This window comes from Lutra lutra, chromosome 12, assembly GCF_902655055.1.
Source record: "Lutra lutra chromosome 12, mLutLut1.2, whole genome shotgun sequence".
Classification (NCBI taxonomy): domain Eukaryota; kingdom Metazoa; phylum Chordata; class Mammalia; order Carnivora; family Mustelidae; genus Lutra; species Lutra lutra.
In genome coordinates, this window is record NC_062289.1 from 65112292 (window position 1) to 65134001 (window position 21710).

Consider the following 21710-nt stretch of genomic DNA (forward strand, 5'->3'; position numbering starts at 1 on the left):
CCTAATTATGAATGTGCATGCACTCAAAATTCGCCCAAATTCAGCTGCTGCTTCCTACAAGTGATTGTAAATGTTACACTTCCCAGATGTAGTTTAGGGTTCTGACAGTGCTCTGTATCTTAGGAAAAACCCGTCTGAGTTAGGAAACAAGTTCATTTCTGTGCTGCATTTAGGGGAAAATTGGCGCAAACAAAGGATCCAGGACTCCAGAAATGGTCAGTGTCACCTGTCCCACAGTGCTTCTGGAGTAAGGTGGTGGTCTCACTCATGTGTACTCTCTTGCAGGACTCTGGCCAGAAGAATGGTACGAGGGGGTGTGTGAAATAGCCACCAAGTCACCCCTGCTCACGTTTCCCAGCAAAGAGCCCCTGCGCTCTGTTCTCCAGTATAACTCGGCCATGAAAAACGATACAGTTACCCCCGTAAGGATTCTCACCCTGCCAGGGACGGATGATGCAGGGCAGGGGTTTCGCTAAGCTCTCTTTCGTTGTCCTTGTTATCACATGCTTTCCGTGGCTCCTGGGGGAGGGTCACCTTCCCCCTGGGTGCCTGTGTGAACCCTCGAGCTTTTCTTTCCCCCCAGGCTGAACTGAGTGAGCTCCGCAGCACCATCATCAACCTGCTGGACCCTGCTCCTGAAGTGTCCGCCCTCATCAACAAGCTGGACTTTGCCATGTCCACCTATCTCCTGTCTGTTTACCGCCTGGAATATATGAGGTACCCATGCCTTTGCCTCCCAGCACAGCCACACTGGAGCTAATTTTTAAACTTCTCTGCATTCTGGGCATGGGACTCTTCACTTCCTCCTAACACATGCAAGCTTTCTTAAAAAGCAAAAACCAAAACCACTCTTCCTGTGTGCTCCTCCCTATGGGGCACCAAACACCACAACTTATAAATCCCCAGGTATCTAAACTCCCCTATCATCTTCTCCTTATAAGGAACAGTCTTCTGAGCAGTCACTATAGACGTTGCAAACTCAGTCCATTGGACTGCGCAAGAGCCCCCATTAGGAACTGGCCCTCCCTGAGCATGTTTGAAGGCATTCATTGCACTGGTTTGTAGGACCACAGCTGAGTACAAACAGCAAATGGGAAGTGGGAAGGGGCCTGTCCCAAAACAGCCCCACAGGGGCCTGGTGCTCAGGATGCATGTGTAACCACAGCAGACCTAACAGCTCTAATAATTGTCATCACGACAATACCAGTATTAACATGGATTGAGCGCTTATGCCACGCCAGGCACTGTGCTAAGTTACATGTATTGACACATTGTCCAACAGTGTGTTGGTAGGTTACATACCTACCAAGGCAGTGTTACATACCATTTTACAGGTGAGGAAACTGAGACACCAAGCTGTTTAGTTAATTACCTAAGATAATAATCCCTGACTAGTCTGTTAAGCACTGTGCCATGCTGCCTCTCCTAAATGATGGCTGGAAGAAGCAGCTAGGGCGCTCAGAGCACTGCTGCCTGTGTGAATGCTCCAGCTCCACCGTGGTAAGGCCTGAGGGCCCCTCGGGCTGCAGCTGAATACACTGGCTACAGAATGATACGTCCCTGTCGTCAGAAAAGGTCAGGTTACACATCGCCCGTTTGTTGAATCATAGGATAGGTGCAATGAGTTATAGAAAAAGTTTACCAGTGGTTTGAAAAAGAAAGCGTTAGTTCATAACAGGGGGAATATTTGGTGAATGCCACCATTTTTTTAAAAGATTTTATTTATTTATTTGACAGAGATCACAAGTAGGCAGAGAGGCAGAGAGGGAGGAGGAAGCAGGCTCCCTGCCGAGCAGAGAGCCTGATGCGGGGCTCGATCCCAGGACCCTGGGATCATGACCTGAGCCGAAGGCAGAGGCCCCAACCCGCTGAGCCACGCCAGGTGCCCCAGTGCCACCATTTTAGTCTTTATTTGGTGCCATGAAACTCTCTGGTAAAAAAACTCTTACTCAGAAGCTTAACGTTTAAAATAGATTAAGGCTGTTTTGGGTGAGTAGGGGTGAACGCCCGTCTTCCTGCCCTGTCCCTTCCTCCCTGCCTCTTGGTAGCCTGAGGGTGCCACAACAGAGCAGAATTTGAAAACTAGTGACCCATTCTCCCCCAGAGTCCCACAGAGCCATGAAATGAAAAAAAAATGAAATGAAACTGCAAATGCTTTTCATTATAATTTGAAAAAAAATGCTTTTTCATTTTTTTACAAAAGTAATATAAGAACATTATACATTAACTTGGAAATAAGTAGGAAAAACCACTGATCCCACCACCATTCCCTATGTGTGTTAGTATAGTTCCCTCTTGTCCTTTCTATAAAGAATATATTTTGAAAGAGTAACCAACCAAGACAAAACAAGTAAGCCAACACAGACCAAAAAACTGGTTTGCTCCGAGGTTAAATGGCTACAAGAGATGTCCCCGGACCCTCTCAGCCTCGTGTGCCCACAGGCAGGGCTGTCTGATAGGGGTGAGATTGAGGCCCAGCTTGGGTTCCGTGCTCAGCAGGAGTCTACTTGGGATGCTCTCTCCCTCTCCCTCTGCCCCCACCCCCGCCACATGTGCACTCTCTCTCTCTCAATCTCTCTCGCTAAAAACAAAAACAAAAACAAAACAGCGAAGTTGGCAATATGAGAAATCATGTAAAAGCTGTGAACCTGAGCACTCAGGAATGCATGTGCTTAAAGCCAGCCAGCCTGCCCTACTAAAGTTTGACTCACAGAAGGTCGGTGCAGAAGCCCACACAGATGCACTCCACCAAGCACTTGCCTGTGTACACACGGGCCGTGCTATCTTAGTGGAGCCTCTCAACTAAGTGGTCCCAAACAGCTACTATAAAAGTAAAAATGGCACATAAAATAAAAAAGAGAAGGAAAACATTGGGATGGTGCAGAAGATGCTCAAGATGAGAAATACAAATCTCACTTTCCTGGCTCCGAATCCAGAGATCCCCACTCTTGATGGTTATACTTTCCCTTTTAGAAGTTCTCTAGAAATTGTCTATAAATGCAGACATACATATCCTACACATCGAAGGCGCATGGAGGCCTTTTGGAAATCTGTCGCTGACATCGTGCTGTCCCCGTTTCCCCCACACCTTGCTGTCTCATGGAACGGTGCATCTTGGGTGTTTTTCTGTAGCGGTGCTTATGGAGTCACCTCTCGTTTCGGTGGCTACGTGATGTGCCATTAAATGGGTGTACTTTGGTGTAGCCAACTAGTCTCTCAATGGACATTTAGCCAGCACTCTTAGGAGAATCCTTATGGACATAACCCTTAATTAAGATCTATCGCTAGTGGTGGGTTGCTGGGTGGAACGATGTGGGAACGTTATGAGAGAGGGTGGGTAATTCCCTCCAGAAAGTCAGGGTGAGCACATGACCCTTGAAGTGGCGTGGGTTATTGGTTCCTCGCAGCCTTACCAGTTCTGGGCAGCACCACATCTGTGACAGGGAGGGCCTGGATTTCTCAAAATTTACTCCAAACTGTTCTCCTTGCTAGGGTACTGCGCTCAACAGATCCTGACCGCTTCCAGGTAATGTTCTGCTACTTTGAAGATAAAGCTATTCAGAAGGACAAGTCTGGTAAGTTCCTTGTTGTAGTACTCCGATCAGGAGATGAGCTTTAATAGTCTAATAAGGAATACTACTCCCAGTTTTCTGTCTACATGAAGAAAATAGTTTTATGAAGTTACATGCTACATTGGAAAGATTAAGGTTATAAGGTTATAACCTTATAACGATATAGCCTTAAGGAGCATCACTCTTGTCCACCCTCAATACTTGTACGCTCCAACCCCCAAATTTCAGTCTCTAATACTATCCCATGCGAAAAGGATCCTGGGCTCCTGACATAGTCGTTGATGGACCTAGAGCATCTTTTGACTTTTTTATGGTTTTTATTTTTTTTATTTTTATTTTTTTTAAAAGATTTTATTTATTTATTTGAGAGAGAGACAGTGAGATAGAGCATGAGTGAGGAGAAGGTCAGAGAGAGAAGCAGACTCCCCGCGGAGCCGGGAGCCCAATGCGGGACTCGATCCCGGGACTCCAGGATCATGACCTGAGCCGAAGGGAGTCGTCCAACCAACTGAGCCACCCAGGCGTCCCTTTTTTATGGTTTTTAAATGTCCAGAGCAGGCTAGGAGGATGAAGAACCAATTTCAAAGGACTCCCAATGGACAGAGTATCACAGTTTGAACATGAATACATATTTTTATTACTGTGCTTAAAAGAAGGACAAATAAATAGGATAATGGTGTATATCCAAATACACTAAGATATATTTAATCTACATATTTTAGCAAAGCAACAGATATAATGTATAATATATAACAGTAATACAGAATATATTGGATATATGTGTTTATATGTATAAGATGTTTGTTTTTCCCACTAAGTGTTTGTGAAATAGAGACAAGTAGTTATTTCTCTTGTATAATCAGGAAAGAGTGAACAAGAGGAAAGAGCCACACGGTCCAGGAAGAGGCCTAGCACCAGTAATAAAGTCATGCCTGGCCTCCAAGAGTGACCAGGTAGAAAGGGTGCCCAGCAGGTGACGGGGCAGAGGCGTCCCACAGAGTAGCCAGTTAAAGGTACTCTGTGAGCTGAAAGTAGCTGTTAGAGAGCTTGCTAGGGGGACAGATTCAGACCTTCTGTGTGGGGCTCCATGCTTCACTAGTCCAGCCGGCCCTAAGGAGACCCCACTCAGGACCATGGACACTTCCAGCGGCGCATCAGGCTAGGCCAGACTATCAGGACCTGTGCACCAATGATCCACAGTCCAAACGACTGCATCGTTTCCGGGGAAGTTTCAGAATAAGGAAATCTGTATGAAACGCAAAGAGTTACAAGTCTGATGATGCAAATGTCCTCAGATCCTAAGTGCACAGAGAGTCTCAGATGCAGCCAGTCCTAAAAGCACCAGACTCCTAGGAAAACAAATAAATGAAATTCTCCGGTGGTATAAAAATATTAGAGTTACTGAAATTCTAGTGAGGCAAACCTAAGATAAGAATGGCAATAAAAATGAGAAGAGTTATTAAAATTGAGACTGCAGCCTGCCTCCTTAGCGCAGTAGGCAGCGCGTCAGTCTCATAAAATTGAGACTGCAAAGAAAAAAAATTAAGCGCATAGTATAGTCACTGTTTGACCAGTTTTAGTATAAGGTTGCTGATGGGTTTTAAGCATCCTTCTGTTGGTCTATGTGTTGATTTTTAAAGTGTTTAAAAATTTAAGAGACTCTGAAATATTAGACACAGGTTTTAATTAAATGCTTAGAAAAATTTGATCAGCTTTGTAATTGTGCTTAAATATTTGAGGGAATTGAGTGCAGTAGATCTTTGAGTCTTGATTGTATGGGTAAATATTTCGAGGAATGCTAATGGAGAATTCTTAAAATCAATAAATTTATTATTAATTAAGTACAATTAGTAGTGAGGAGTCCTTCCTATGTTTAGAAGCTATTGGCACAGGGAAGAATCTATCAATTTGTTCCTGCCAGTGGAGAATTAATCCCCAGATAATTCTGGTACTGTTTTTTCTATTATTGAAAAATCAGTCCTTCAAGAATCTTTTTTAAAATCACCCCAGGGATTCCGAGGTGCTGTCTCATGTAAGACCTTTGTCCAATAAGTCCTTTAAAGAGCCCTTCCTGCTATTGCACAACAGTTGGGAAATTGAGTGGGTAAACTTATTTTGGGGGGTTGGCAGAGAAAGACCGACTGAGGGGTTTGCAAGCTCCCCCTGCTGGCAGTGCTGGGAAGAACTGGACTAGGAGGAGCCCTTTAGAGGCTAGGGTGGAAGATACGTGCAGGCAGTTTGTATGCTAGGAGACCTCTTCCACTGGTGCAGGATACAGGAGAGGAGTCCCACACTCAGAGGATCCCACACACATGCCCCAGGACCACTTGGGGGTATAGTAGAGACACTGTTAACCATTGGCTGAGCTGTTCATTGATTTGCTCTCCTCGTCTATCCACATTGTCTATTTAATAGCTATTTTGTGCTAGACAGTTGGGTCAGTCTGAGTTTCTTTGATTCGAGGAGGGAGGGTAAACAACAAAAAGAAATTGAGACTGCCAACCCCTAGAGGCCTAAGAACCTGCCACATTTTGCCAGCCTCCTAATGAGAATATCTATAGGCAGAATCCGTTACCTTTCTAAAGCTAAATTATAATTCTCTTCTGAGCTCTGTTTCTCTGTCGCTGTGTTGTAAGGGGAAATTAAATTGTGGAAAACAGTATAGAGGTTCCTCACCAAGTTAAAAGTAGAGCTACCCTACGATCCAGCAATTGCACTACTAGGTATTTATCCAAAGGATACAGATACAGTGATTCTAAGGGGCATGTGCACCCTAATGTTTATAGCAGCAATGTCCACAATAGCCAAAATATAGAAAGAGCTCAGATATCCATTGACAGATGAATGAATAAAAAAGATGTTGTGTATATACAATGGAATATTACTCAGCCATCAGAAAGAATGAAATCTTACCATTTGCAATGACATGGATGGAACTAGAGGGTATTATGCTGAGCGAAATAAGTCAGAGAAAGACAAATGCCATATAATTTTACTCATATGTGGAATTTAAGAAACAAAACAGATGAACATAGGGGAAGGGAAGGTAAAGTAAAATAAGATAAAAACAGAGGGACGTGGAAATCACAGAGAGGAAGACAAACATAAGAGACAATGAAACTCTAGGAAACAAACTGAGGGTTACTGGAGGGGAGGTGGGTATGGGATGGGGTAACTGGGTGTGATGGGCATTAAGGAGGGCACTTGAGGGACGCCTGGGTGGCTCAGTTGGTTAAGCAGCTGCCTTCGGCTCGGGTCATGATCCCAGCGTCCTGGGATCGAGTCCCACATCGGGCTCCTTGCTTGGCGGGGAGCCTGCTTATCCCTCTGCCTCTGCCTGCCACTCTGTCTGCCTGTGCTCGCTCTCGCTTCTCTATGACAAATAAATAAATAAAATCTTTAAAAAAAAAAAAAAAAAGGAGGGCACTTGAGGGGCGCCTGGGTGGCTCAGTGGGTTAAGCCTCTGCCTTCAGCTCAGGTCATGGTCCCAGGATCCTGGGATCGAACCCCGCATCAGGCTCTCTGCTCAGCGGGGAGCCTGCTTCCCCCTCTGTCTCTGCCTGCTTCTCTGCCTACTTGTGATCACTGTCTGTCAAATAAATAAATAAAAACTTAAAAAAAAAAAAAGAGGGCACTTGATGTAATGGGCAGTGGGTGCTATGTGCAACTGATCAATCACTAAATTCTGCCTCGGAAATTAATAATACACTATAAATTAATACAATTGAATTTAAATAAAAATAAATTTTTTAAAAAGAGGAAATTACATTGCCATGGGGCCTGATGTCCACTTTACCAACACTTAATATTCACAGTACATTGTACTCTTCCACCTGATTTCCAAATGGGTTATTTTTGTCCTAAATATGGTACTGAGGGTTAAGCTGATAAATGTGTAACTGCTGAGTGTACTTTCCTCTTCCTTTTCTCCCCTAAAACGTGGGAGGTGGGAAGGAGATGTCTTTGGAGATTGGTTATTGATGAATTTTCAGAACCAAGCAGGAGAGAGGTTATAAGAAGCATCTAGCATCCCCCAAAGGGGATGGCTGGGACATCCTCTGTGTGGTGTGAGCCAAGCCTCCGTGTGTTCCTGTGTAGCCTGCCAGCTACAGTCAGTCAGTACAGACTTAAGACCGAGGTAATCCCAAGCTAACTTTGAGCACAAAAAAGAAAGTGGCTGTTTTTAAGTAAAAATCTCCATAGAGACTACTACATGATCATCACTGGCATCTCACCACTATCTAACAGTTTTTCATTAGGAACTTACACTTTCAGTTTCCTAAGAGCTACATGAGAAGATATTACACTGAACACACCCCCAAAACAAATTTCCCCCACCGAACCCAGCTTCTTAGAGATCAGCCTCTCCCTGCTGGGGCATCTGTCCAGGTCACACTAATCACTTTCCAGGTCTCAGAGTTTCAGGGGCCTGTTTTTCCTCATGACAAACACATACGTGATGCCTCTTTATGTTTCAGCCTCTGACTGGGCCTGGGGCACAGAGGTGCAGTGCCTGCCTGCTGTCCCTGCTCTGCTGCCCCTACAGCCCTGTCATTTAGCCACCCCAAAGACCCTGTATAAATGGGCCAGCACTGGAGAGCCAGCAGCATTTAATGACATCAGCAAATGATGCTTTGCGGCCCACTGTTGCTTTTTTTTTTTTTTTTAAGATTTTATTTATTTATTTGACACACAGAGAGAGATCACAAGTAGGCAGAGAGGCTGAGCAGAGAGCTAGATTCGGGACTTGATCCCAGGACCCTGAGATCATGACCTGAGCAGAAGGCAGAGGCTTAACCCACTGAGCCATCCAGGCGCCCCCACTGTTGCTTTTTAAAATCTGCTTTGCACCCTGGGAGCCACAACCGCACCCGGTGCTTGGATCTTGGTTTCTAAACACCATTCTGCAGTAAAGGGAGCCAAGGCTGCAGGGAAAATACAAGATGCGCCTAGGACAGCTCACAGTGCCAGAAAGGAAGGTCTTGTGAAGGGAAAAAAAAAAGAAAAAGGAGAGGAAGAAGAAGAAGAAAATGAAAGGAAAGGCCTGTGAGCATGTCACAAGGACACAGGAGCCTGCCTGAAAGAGCTCCTAATGACCAACCCTGGAACAATTTGAGCAACAAAATAATGACAGTATCAGATTATAACCCAGTGAAAGGAATAAATATCCATGAGTCCATAGTAATTAGATGATTGAACAAATGACATGGGGAAGAAGGGATGGACTTTCCTTTAAAAATTCCAATTACTAAAACTAGAAAGAGTGAAGAAAACAGAAAATCCCAGTGAGACCAGAGTACCTGCTGCAGGCAGAGCCCAGTGATAGGTGCGAAAGCCAGGGGGCAAAACCTTAAAGAGAAATGACATGTCTGCATAACCTCAGAGTATCTTCCCCAGAGCATTTCCCAGTGACTGTGGTGTTTTTGACTTATACCCACATGCCCCTCCAGGAGCTGCTGCTTAATTCCCCTCCCCGAGTGTGGGCTGGATACAGTGACTCCCTTCTGAAGAGTAGAGCATGGAAAGGGAGAAATAGTAACTGCTTAGTGGGAAACCTGACATATACCACTCTATCTGAGCAATCAAGGTCGGCCTTGCCAGCAGTGGGAGATACTGATTTCACACACCCCCACCCCCCACCGTATGGCAAGAAGGCCACTTCACATCTGTGGGATTCCCCTAACATCCTGTAACCTTAGTCTAATCATGAGCAAGTATCAGGCACACCTAAGTTGAGGGACATCCTACAAAATGCCTATGCTCTTCGGAAGTGTCAAGGTCATGAAAGGCAAGAACAGACTCAGGAATCAACACAGATTATGGGAGACTAAGGAGATCTGATTGGCAATGCCATGTGGCAACCTCATTGGATCATGGGACAGAAAAGGGACATTAGAGGGGAAAAGGGGAAATCCAAATAAAGCCTGAAACTTAGGTAAGAGTACAGTATCATTGTCAGCTTCTTAGTTTTGACAGAAGAGCTGCTAAAATCAGGAGAAGCTAGATGCTTACGTGGCAACTCTTTGCTCTCTCGGCCACTCCTCTATTAGTCCAGCATCTTTTCCAAACAAAATATTTGAAAATGGCTGGGATTGTTTCCTTTCCCTTGCCGCTCCTGACCTGTGGAAACCTCCTCATTTCAGGCATGATGCAGTGTGTGATTGCTGTCGCAGACAAAGTATTCGATGCCTTCCTGAACATGATGGCAGATAAAGTAAGTAAGCCTTGTTGGAGTGTGAGTGGGTGTCTGCCTGAGGCACATGGAGGGCACCTGTGGTACCTGTGTCTTTGGAATCTCTAGGCTAAGACCAAGGAGAATGAAGAGGAGCTCGAGCGGCACGCGCAGTTTTTGTTGGTGAACTTCAACCACATTCACAAGAGGATACGGAGGGTGGCGGACAAGTATTTGTCTGGTCTGGTGGATAAGTAAGCTCTTTTTCCTTCTAATGCTGTGTGTGTGTGTGTGTGTGTGTGTGTGTGTGTGTGTGTGTGCGCGCGCGCCTCTCGATTTGGAACGTGGTTAAGAACCATTCTTCCACTATCAGTGTAGAAAAATTAGAGTCAGAATTTAAACTCTCTAATGGCAATGCAACCTCCCTCAGAATGTCATGGAATTTGCTACAAGGTCTGAAGTTCAGTCCTGAAACCTCCACTCATTCTGAGCTATTGATGTTTTTTTGTTTTGTTTTGTTTTAAGATTTTGTTCAGGGACGCCTGGGTGGCTCAGTTGGTTAAGCAGCTGCCTTCGGCTCAGGTCATGATCCCAGCGTCCTGGGATCGAGTCCCACATCGGGCTCCTTGCTTGGCGGCGAGCCTGCTTCTCCCTCTGCCTCTGCCTGCCATTCTGTCTGCCTGTGCTCACTCTCGCTTCTCTCTCTATGACAAATAAATAAATAAAATCTTAAAAAAAAAAAAAAAGATTTTGTTCATTTATTTGACAGAGAGACCGCGAGAGAGGGAGCACAAGCAGGGGGAGTAGAAGAGGGAGAAGCAGGCTTCCCACTAAGCAGGGAGGCTAATGAGGGACTCCATCCCAGGACCCCAGGATCATGACCTGAGCCAAAGGCAGACACTTAACAACTGAGCCACCCAGGTTCATGGTGTATCTCATGACAAGGGGTGTCACCTGCTGCCTGTGTCTCTGCATCCCACCCTCCCCTGCTGCAGGGCCTCCCTGGGCTTACTCTGGGAAGCTCAGAGCCATCCTAGGTGACATCTCCCACCCCAGAGCCCAGCCAGAGGACCCTGGTTGAATCAGTATCTTCCAGGCTCATCAGAGAGGAAGGAGAGCCCACACAGATCCTTTTCTACTCCAGGCTCTCTGTGCTGGGAGCCAAAGCAGACTCATGGGACATGGCCCCACATGGATGAGAACCCTCAAAAGTGGGCTGGGCCAGCCTGTCTGCAGCATAAAGGTGGGAGGCAGCAAGCAGCCATGCTGGGCTTGCCCACGCATCCCTACAAGGGTCCCTGAGTTCTGGAGCCTGATGCAGGTGCTGTGTGTCTGGTCCAGGCAGGGCCAGAAAGCAAGTGCAGCACACATAGGACATGTGTCTGAGCTGGACCTTCTAAACAGTGGGCCACGATGAGTCAGAGCTGTGCAGAGTTGGCTCCCCTCAACCCTGACTACCACATTTAGGAGCAGATTCTTCTCTTTGCCCCAGGGTGTCCTACAAATACTACCATTTTCTATTTGTGCCATCTTGTGAGAATATTACTGAGGCTTGGTCAGAAACAAGGAGGGACACTTTGGGGAGTGAGGGAGTGTGGCTCGACCAGTGTATAACCAAGACGATCAGTATCTGGTTGACACCAGGGCACACAGGGTCACGCTTGGGCCCTGAAGTGTGGGACTGGCAAGAGCCTGGGGATGTTTCTGACTGAGTGACCTGCCTGGGGGGCCTTTGATCCTCTGCTGGGCAGCAGGAGGTGGGGCTCCCACCTCAGCCCACCTGCCCCTCAAGGCAGCACTTTAAGGAGCTGAGATTCCTTAAAGATTTGGCCCCTGACCGAGACCTGGCTCTTGGTGTAGGTTTCCCCACTTGCTCTGGAGCGGGACGGTGCTGAAGACCATGCTGGACATCCTCCAGACCCTGTCGCTGTCGCTGAGCGCTGTGAGTGTCCCTGCCTTCAGCCTGAGCCTCATTTATGCTACAGGTAGCCACATTGGGGGTGGGGACCCCAGATCCCACCCTGGCCTTTCCCAGTGAGCTGCAGCAAGTTTGGAAGTCTGTCACAGACCAGACAAGTGTGGGGAAGGGAGCAGTCTGCGGCCCAGTATGAGCTGGAGGCCCAGCTCAGCAGAGGCAGCCCAGGGAAGGCGGTTTGGAAGAGGGAGCCTTGTTGTGTTTTCAGGACATTCACAAGGACCAGCCTTACTACGACATCCCTGATGCCCCCTATCGGATCACTGTTCCTGATACCTGTGAAGCCCGGGAGGTAGGCTGGCAGTCGTCCCCTTATTAAGGGACGTTTTCATTGCACTCTCGAGTGTCAGGGCCAGCGCTTTGCACACATGGGACTCTAAGCCCTTCCTTTGTTCAGCTGCCTGTCAGTTTATAGTGCTTCCAAGCTGCATGAGCAAGCATGACTGTTAGACAAACTTCACTGCTGTGGGGTGTGCAGACTGTCATTGTGGTAGTTGAGTAACATGACTTCGGCTTTGTGCGGCACTGTGGAAGTAGATGGAGTGAGTGGCTCCGGGTAAGGAGGACGTGCCATGTGAGGTCTGACTCGGAACCCCCTCTGTGGCAGGTTGAAGCTCAGCTCAGACCTGGGCCAGGTCATGTCCCAGCCTTGGGGCCTCCAGCTAGACCAGCTGCCAGCAGGGAGATCCCCGCATGGTGATGAGGCCCCCCCAGTGGACGTGTGAGGCCCTGTCTTATGCCAGGATTACAGACTGGGATGTCTGTATCCTATACCCAGAGCCTCAGGGTTGGAACATGGTCACTGTAATCATTTTCTGGGGTTGCCGTGATTAAATGCCACAGACTGAGTCGCTTAGACAACAGAAATTTATTTTTTTCACAGTTCTGGGGTCTGGAAGTCTGAGATCAAGGTGTTGGCAGGGTTAATCTCTTCAGAAGCCTCTTTCCTTGGCTTTTAGATATCTTTCCGGTTCTCGTGTCCTCACATCTTCCCTCTGTGCGTGAGTCCTAATCTCCTCTTTGGAGGACACCAGTCAGATGGAATTAGGACCCACCCATGTGATTTTACCTTAGTCACCTCTTAAAGGCTCCATCTCCAAGTACTGTCACATTCTGAGTTTCTGGGAGCTAGGGCTTCAACACATGGGTTTCAGGGGATGCACTTCAGCCCCCAGCAGTAGCTAACTACAGTCTGCAGCTGGCATCCTCTGATGCCCCGCATACACTGACCTCGGCTTGATCACACTCTCTTCCAGAGCATCGTGAAGGACTTCGCCGCGCGCTGTGGAATGATCCTACAGGAGGCAATGAAGTGGGCACCCACAGTCACCAAGTCCCACTTACAGGTACTCTCTTGAAATCACCGAAAAGCAACTTTGTTATGCTCTTTAAGGTGATCCAGAGAGCTTTCACAGAGGTAGCAAACTCGAAATAAGACAACACTAGTGGGAATAAACAGACCAAAAACATCGGTCTAGTGCCTGAGAATAATAGAGGCCTCAGAGGCTGCTCTTCAGCGGGAACACCTTGGGGGGTTAAGGGTACAGGTCGTAGGGGAGGGAGGCAGGTGCAGTGAGATCCCTGGGCAGACGGGCCTCAGGAACCTGACCGCTCACACCAGGTAGGTGCCAGGTTTATGGCAGGACTTGGGGCTGCTTGCAAGATGGGCATGGGCGACGTGGTACATGGGGAGGCCTCTCAGTCCAGCAGTAGCACCTCGGCCTGATTCTGGAGCTGGAGTGAGGCTGCTGTCCCAGTAGAGCCCTATCCAGGCTGCACGTGGAGGTGCACGTGAGCCTTTTCAGACCAAAGCACTGGCTTGTGAACACAAATGACCACAAGGTGAGCCATTGTTCTGGTCAAGCAGAGATGGACCAGAAATACCACAATATGCGAGAGGAAAAAGTCACCTCAAAAGGGATCAAAGATAAGAAAAATCCCGCTAGAGGAAATCTGGCTTAGTAAAGAGAAGGTGCATTGAGAAGGGCGTGTGAAGTTGCCCTCAGCAACACTTGTCAGGACAAAGCTAGTTCCAAACTGTTTCTGGATCTGGAATCCAGGAAGGACAGAGCCGCTAGCCCCAAGAGCCTCAGAGGCCATTTGGAAAAGCATTTTGTTAGCGCCCGTGAGTGGTACCTAGCGTCACCGTACACTCCTCCTTCCACAAAGGTGTTGGAAGAATGAGGTTAGAGGAATTGGGGAAATGGAAAAAATAAATAAATAAATAAGCCCTCCATTAGGCACTCAGCAGCTAAGCCGTACAGAGGGAGGCCTTGTAACTCGGCCATGCCTGGAACTTGATAATAGTTGCCGTCTAGTGGATACACTGGTCCTCTTCAGGCTGGGGTACTTTCTTAAACCGTTCATATTTAGGAACCGATTTTTTTTTTTTAATTTTATTTATTTATTTGACAGAGATCACAAGTAGGCAGAGAGGCAGGCAGAGAGAGAGGGGGAAGCAGACTCCCCACTGAGCAGAGAGTCCGACACAGGGCTCGATTCCAGGTCCCTGGGACCATGACCTGAGCTAAAGGCAGAGGCTTTAACCCACTGAGCCACCCAGGTGCCCCTAGGAACCGATTTTTTTGTTCGTTTGTTCACATGGAGAAGAGGGGCTTCAGTTCTCAAGGCTAAGGTCTAAAGAGGGGAAGCCACCTTTCATTTCTAAAAAGGTTCATTAAACAAAAAAGCCTAAAATAGGGAGAGCTATGTATTTTTTTAAGCGTGGTCTGGGAGGGGAGTGGAAAATGCAAAGGCTTGCACTGGTCTTGGTGCTTCTACCAGCTCTCCCCTTGGTATTGCCCCAGGCCCTGTTTCCCTTCCCCCTGCACATCTAGTCCATCTGAACGCCACCCCACCCGCCATCCAGCCCTCACTGCCCAGCCGTGGTGTTCCCATCCCACCTGGGCCTCCTGCCAGCAGCCTGTCTGTCCTGAGTCATCCTCCGTGCCCACCACAGTGGGCCGGTTTCACTAGCAAATCTTCTCGGCATACTTCCCCACTACCTCTGCTCATTAGCCTCTCCCCATCACTATAGGTCCATGGTTGGGTTTCGGGGGCTCCATGAACCCTCCAATACCACTGACACAGTTTTGTAAGTTAGTGCTCATGCACTTTCCCAAGGGGAGTCCTGTGGCCCGACCTAATCTCCCTCACCTGACAGACAAGGGCTTTCTGGACTTGGCCCATCTCTGGCCCAGGCTTGCCGCCTAGCATCTAGCTCCTTGTATTTGCTGCTCCTGCAGTGCTGACCCCTGACAGTCCCCAGAGCAGAAGGCCTTCTCACATCTCCAACCCTGCCAGGTGTCCCTTTGCCCTGGCATCCCCCTCCACAGTTGGCCAGGCAGACTCAGGCTCTTGCTCTGCCCTTCTGCTGCCGATCAAGCCCCTTCACAGCAGAGTGCTCTGGCAGGAGAACTGCCCAGATGTTGACAGCATGACCAGGACTGTGCCACTCTGTGTTCTGGGGTACACAGGACCTGGCAGGTGACAGATGGTCAGCAAGGATGTGCTAAAAGAATAAGCGGTCCTCTCACCTTTACTGTGCGTGCTGGCTGCTCTGAGCAATCGGCCTTGTTCATGCATGAGCAGTAGCCAGTTGTTCATGCATGAGCAGTAGCCAGCAGTAGCCAGTAAAGTAAGCACTTTAACTTACTGAGGCTCCTGCAGAAGGGGTTGGACCCAACATTGGAACCAAGGTTTGCTCTACTACCTCACATACCTTTAAAATAAAAGAGGCTTTTTTAATTTCTGACTTCAGGAATATCTGAACAAGCATCAGAACTGGGTGTCAGGACTGTCCCAGCACACAGGGTTGGCCATGGCCACTGAAAGCATCCTTCACTTCGCCGGCTACAACAAGCAGAACACCACTCTCGGGGTAAGTGTGCGCCTCCCGGGGAGCAGGAGTCTCCTTCAGCCCCAGGAACCACAGGGTGAGGGAAAGGCCAAAGCCGATGCAGAGCTTTTTCCGAAAGCGCCTGGACACCCACATGCTGCACACGAGGCCGTGCTGGCAGTAGGCAGATCCGAGTCCCATGTACGATCCCCACGTTCAGAGAGAATTGGGCAGTAGAACCTTACTGTGTTTTCTTGACTCATTAATGATACCAGATTTGGATTTCTCTGTATCCACAGGGAAGAAAACTGAGCTCCGGGAGATGCAGTCAGCATTATCTTATATCGCATTGATTGGAAGCATTTGCTGGATTTTTCTGTTTCAGCAGGCACTAGAACGCACGTGCACACACATCTTCAGCTTCATTTGTTCTGCTTAGGATTCCTTGTAGCATCCATATGTCAAGAAGTGGCTAGGTTGTGTTGGTTTGTAGTAAAAGACGCTAAAGGGAAAGGTTGAAAGGGGTCATCCTCGCTGCATGTTTGTAATCTTTGGTGATGCTGGGTAGTGTGATAGCCCAACAGCATGGTAGCAGTGACCAGCCAGGGTCAGGGAGAGCAGTCCTCACAACCCCGAGGCAGGGGAGGTGGGCTGGGGGGCTGAAGCTGAAGCAGAGGACGTGGCGGGGAGGGTGTGGTCTGCAAATTCTTTCCCTTTCTGCGGGCCTCCTTTGTACTGAAGAGTGAGCCCCTTTTGTGTTCCGCTGCTAGACCTGCTGTAGACTGGTGGCAACTCTTGGGTGTCTCTGAGCCCCTGCTGGCTTTTGCTCGCTCTGACACCATGCTCTCAACATCACCCTTCACCATCTTCAAGTCACATTTACACACCAGCGCACACCCACAGGAGACAGCCCAGGAACACTAACTTCACAGCATTTTCGTTGTAGGTTACAATGATTCTCACAACGATCTGGTGATCTGTCTTTTGCAAAGGTCTTTTCACCACTGGGGATGAAAGCAATCAGGGCAGCATATTGAAGCTATATCACAAGCTGCCTTCCAGAGAAAATTTTCCATACTGAGATTTTTTTATCGTCTTTCTTCCCTGGGACGTATCAGACTGGGGGCTGTTCTAAAATATTTTGTTCTATTAGCTTGCCAGCAGTGAAGATTTTTCATAACCCCTGGATCCGACTTGACTTCTTAATGGGACTCAGGCTTAGCCATGGTGAACGTGAGAAAAACATGTGGCAATGGCCTGAAGTAATTCTTAGTGTTTGTCTGTAGGCAACTCAGCTAACAGAGCGCCCGGCCTGTGTGAAGAAAGATTACTCCAACTTCATGGCGTCCCTGAATCTACGCAACCGCTATGCGGGCGAGGTATTTCTCTTCCCCTTGTGTCCCCAGGCCGTGGGGGTGTCCTCACGCTCCAAGGCCAGTCAGCTCCCTCCCAACGGAAAATGCACCCGGGGGTCTGGAACTCGCTCATTTTAGGTAGACTTGAAGGCATGGGCCCCGGGGCTCCCTAGCACAGTCTGGACCATTTATGGCAGCTACTCACCCCCTCTGCAGGACGGTGATTGCACATATGCACATTCTGGCCATGCTGAAGCGTTCTCCGTTTCTCTGACTATTTTTGTTTGTTTGTTTGTTTGTTTGTTTGTTTGTTTGTTTTAAGTGGTAGAAAATATTCACTGAGTGCCATGCACTATCTGGGGTAGTTCGTGAGATGTATGTACTATTGTTCCAGCTTTACAGATAATGAAACTGAGACTCTGGAAATAAAGTAACTTGCCAGAGTCACAGAGGCAGAGCGGGGTTGGGAACCGCATCTCCCCATGAGGGCCCTCACCTGCCGTGCCGCACTTCAGCCCAGCCTGGCGAGTTGCTTCACATCTTGGGGCCTCAGTTTCTGAATCTATAAAACACAGAAGCTATCCACACCATTTCAGAGATCCCTGCAAGTCCGTCAGTGCCCCATCTGAGTGAGGTCTCTCCTCCCCCCCTTCTAGTTCCTCATTCTAGTAATCGCTCTTCCTCTTGCTGGGGGCCCTCGGCGGGGGGGCCCTCACTCTGCTAGGTTGCTGCTGACCCTAGGTTGCCACTGAGCCGATGTTCCCAGTGCTGAAAATTGCTCTGAGGTCCTGTTCCACCTATTTTGAATACCCCACTGGTGATAGAAAGTCTGTCTTTGGCAGTAGGTTTGGTTTTGAAAGGAGTCAGATCCTTTCTATATAGTCAAGTCTGGTAGATAGGAGAGAAGCATGCTTTTTTTTTTTTTTTAAAGACTTTATTTATTTGACAGACAGAGATCACAAGTAGGCAGAGAGACAGGCAGAGAAAGAGGAGGAAGCAGGCTCCCCATTGAGCAGAGAGCCCGATGCGGGGCTCGATCCCAGGACCCTGAGACCAGGACCCGAGCTGAAGGCAGAGGCTTCAACCCACTAAGCCACCCAGGCGCCCCAAGAAGCATGCTTTTGTTGGGGAGGGAGGGATATGACGTACAACTTCAAAAATTTTCTCATTTGAGTCATTAATTGACTCCAAAAGAACTGTATTTAATCAGTCTACATCATGCAGCGCTACTGTGGTTCAGACCCCGGACTCAGTGCTGAAATGTAAAATGGACAAGACTGGGTCTCTGCCTTCAAGGACCATCTAGAATGAAGGGAATGCCTTCATTGCTAAATTCAACATACATTGCTAAAAGAGAGGTTTCTTCAAAGTGTGAGCAGTGGTAGCGTCATTGAAATGATCCTGTCACTCTCTCCACACACAAGCTCTAGTTTAAGACAGTTGGGGCTCGGTCAGGCCTTGTCCATGTGCCTGGATTACGTGTGACTCTCTCTTTTTTTTTAAGATTTTATTTATTTATTTGACAGACAGAGATCACAAGTAGGCAGAGAGGCAGGCAGAGAGAGAGGAGGAAGCAGGCTCCCCGCTGAGCAGAGAGCCCAATGTGGGGCTCAATCCCAGGACCCTGGGATCATGACCTGAGCCGAAGGCAGAGGCTTTAACCCACTGAGCCACCCAGGCGCCCCACATGTGACTCCCTTGACAAGTGTGCTTCTTGCAGGTGTATGGAATGATCCGGTTCTCAGATGCCACAGGCCAGATATCTGACCTGAACAAAATGATGGTCCAGGAGCTGAATACAGCATTAGACCTCAGTAATGCTCAGCACTACACTCAGGCCATGTTCAAGCTGACGGCGATGCTCATCAGCAGCAAAGGTAATGGACAGAGCCACTGAGGAGCTCTGGGCCCATTTGGAAATGAGTGTTTACCTTGTTTTCCTTAGTGAGCTGGGGCTCCCCCAATAGAGATCTCTTTCGTGTCTCTCGGGTAGAGGAAGTAAATAAAAGACCATCATTGGCCCACCTGGTGCTCTGTCTTGTTGACTTGGGGAGGCTGGCGAAGGGTTCAGCCCGTGTTCAGTGCTTTTTCTGAACAGTGTGTGTTTGCTTACAGATTGTGACCCACAGCTCCTTCATCATCTGTGTTGGGGTCCCCTCCGGATGTTCAATGAGCATGGCATGGAGACCGCCCTGGCCTGCTGGGAGTGGCTGCTGGCTGGCAAGAACGGAGTGGAAGTACCGGTAGGACACTGGTTCTGTTCAGCTCCTGAGGGTAGGGCTGGTGAGAGAGAGAGCTTGACCTGGCTGCTCAGCTGACAAGCTTGGAAACTCCAGGCAAGCCTCTTATCCTCTGGGCCCTCAGTCTCCTTATCTGTAAGATCGTGATATTAATGCTTGACCACTGAGCTATATCCGAGACGATAGGGAGTATATGTTAAAAGGATCCTAGCGGCTCCTAGAAGTTGTTTCTCAGAAGCTCAGTAGAGGGAGCCATTTCTCTGAGTGGAACACATGGGACAGGTTTGGGAGCGGTGGTAGTTGTCCACAAAGGTATTTCTCTTGGCTTGCTCACTTTGGGAGGGACAGTCTTCCTGGTGACCATATTTCTAAAGTTAGTACTTGAGGAAGCCCCGACTCAAGGTCATATATGCCCTTTCAACTGATTGGATGAATATCCAGGAACTGTTGTGTTTTTCAAAGATCTTGTTAATTTTCATAACAGGGAATTTGGCATTTTTTTCTTCTGTGTCTTAAGATGACTTGAATTAAGTGGTCAAAGGGGGTATTTTCTTTTTCTTATTCCCTGAGGAAAATGGAATATTTCCAAAGATAAAATTAGAATGTTCCAGGCAGGTGGTGGTGGTGGCAATAAACATCATACCTCACATTTGCCTGGGACCTTCTAACTGCAGAGGGTTTGTATTGGGCACACCATTCAGAGTTTGGGGAAATGTTTTGGTCCAGTTGGCTTCCATGGGAGATTACCTGGTCAGGGAGAAGCACTGACAGCTGCCTCTCAGAAGAGGGAGTCAGCTGGGACCCTGGGCTTACCAGTGGCTCCTGGACCCTTTCTCCATGGAACTAAGTTAGGCACTGGGTTCTCAGCCTGGCCAGCTCTGCTCACATCAGGGAGCATGCAGAAGGGCCTGTGAGTCCTGCTGCAGCCTCTAGGGGCTCTGACTTCCGGGCAATGCTCCTCATCTGTATAATGGATAATAGCACAGGCACCCTTGACATAGGCTTGTCGTGGAGATTGAAGGCTTAATGTACCTCACGGGCCAGGAGCAGTGCCCAGAACAGAGCGATCTGTGAGTAAACACTAACTGTCGTAGCACAGCACAGCTGTCTTAGTGCTGGTGGCTGTCATTGCCAGGCAGAGGATTCTGCGTTGACAGCAATCTGCCGTTGTTGTCACATACACCCATATACCCCCCCTTTTGGGTTCATCTGTTTTACTGCTGTGTATGTTATATGCCTTATAATAGTGTTGTTTTTGTTCTAAAAGTCAAAAGCCAGGGCACCTAGGTGGCTCAGTCAGTAAAGCATCTGACTTCAGCTCAGGTCTTGATCTTGGAGTTCTGGGATCAACCTCCATCTCTGGCTCCTCACTTGGAGGGAAGTCTGTTTGTCCCTCTCCCTCTGCCCCTCTCCTACTCATGCTGTCTCTCTCTCTCAAATAAATAAAATCTTTAAAAATAAAACTAAAGGGGCACCTGGGTGGCTCAGTTGTTGGCTCGGGTCATGGTCCCGGGGTGCTGGGATTGAGTCCCACATCGGGCTCCTTATGTTCCTTCTCTCTCTGTGTCTCTCTCTATCAAATGAATAAACAGGGTCTTTAAAAAGATAAAATAAGGGGCGCCTGGGTGGCTCAGTGGGGTGAGCCTCCACCTTCGGCTCAGGTCATGATCTCAGGGTCCTGGGATCGAGCCCTGCATCAGGCTCTCTGATCAGTGGGGAGCCTGCTTCCCCCTCCCACTCTGCCTGCCTCTCTGCCTACTTGTGTTCTCTCTTTCCCTCTCTGTCAAATTAATTAATTAATTAATTAATTAAAGAATTAATGAAAGTCAAAAGCCTTTCAAAGAAGTCAAGAAAAGGACTTTTTTTTTTAAGATTTTATTTTATTTATTTATTTGAGAGAGAGAGATCACAAGTAGACAGAAAGGCAGGCAGAGAGAGAGAGATAGAGAGAGAGAGAGAGAGAGGGAAGCAGGCTCCCTGCTGAGCAGAGAGCCCGATGCGGGACTCGATCCCAGGACCCTGAGATCATGACCTGAGCCGAAGGCAGCGGCTTAACCCACTGAGCCACCCAGGCGCCCAAGAAAAGGACTTTTTTAAAAGCCTTACACATTTATCCAGATATTTTCCATTTCTCACACTCCTCAAGTCTTTCTGTGGACTCAGATTCAGTTGTTCTCTTCAGCCCAAAGAAATTCCCTCAGCATTGCCTGTAGTTCAGCTCTGCTGGAGTAAATTCTCTCCGCTTTAGTTCACTTTCTTTTTTTAACCTCTGCTGAGATTCTCTGTATCTTCATCTAGTTTTTCCATCTTTACCTAGAACTATTTGGTCATATTTACAATATTTATTTTATAATCCTTATCTGATATGTTCTAGTATCAGGGTCATCTGTAGGTCTGTTTCTGTTGATTTCTTTTTTCTTTAGTGTTTCAAATGTTTTCGTTGTGTTGTAGACTTTGTGCATAGAAAAGCGGTGGAGACTGAGGAGCAGTGCTGTTTCACTTTCCTAGAAAATAGGTCTTTCTTTTGTTAGGTGACTAAAATAAAGGTCACTGATCCC

At 47.9% G+C, this 21710-nt stretch overlaps 1 protein-coding gene across 1 annotated transcript in view; it reads left to right on the forward strand.

Moving 5' to 3' along the window:
- The window catches only part of PI4KA (phosphatidylinositol 4-kinase alpha), a 123026-nt gene that overhangs the window by 79814 nt on the left and 21502 nt on the right, over nt 1–21710 (forward strand). Inside the window, exons 21-32 of the mRNA XM_047698289.1 lie at nt 286–422; nt 584–717; nt 3493–3575; nt 9716–9786; nt 9874–9998; nt 11605–11686; nt 11928–12011; nt 12976–13065; nt 15480–15599; nt 16844–16936; nt 18633–18789; nt 19028–19155. Of these exons, the coding sequence (XP_047554245.1) occupies nt 286–422; nt 584–717; nt 3493–3575; nt 9716–9786; nt 9874–9998; nt 11605–11686; nt 11928–12011; nt 12976–13065; nt 15480–15599; nt 16844–16936; nt 18633–18789; nt 19028–19155 (1304 nt within the window). The remainder of the gene's footprint in view (nt 1–285; nt 423–583; nt 718–3492; nt 3576–9715; nt 9787–9873; nt 9999–11604; nt 11687–11927; nt 12012–12975; nt 13066–15479; nt 15600–16843; nt 16937–18632; nt 18790–19027; nt 19156–21710) is intronic.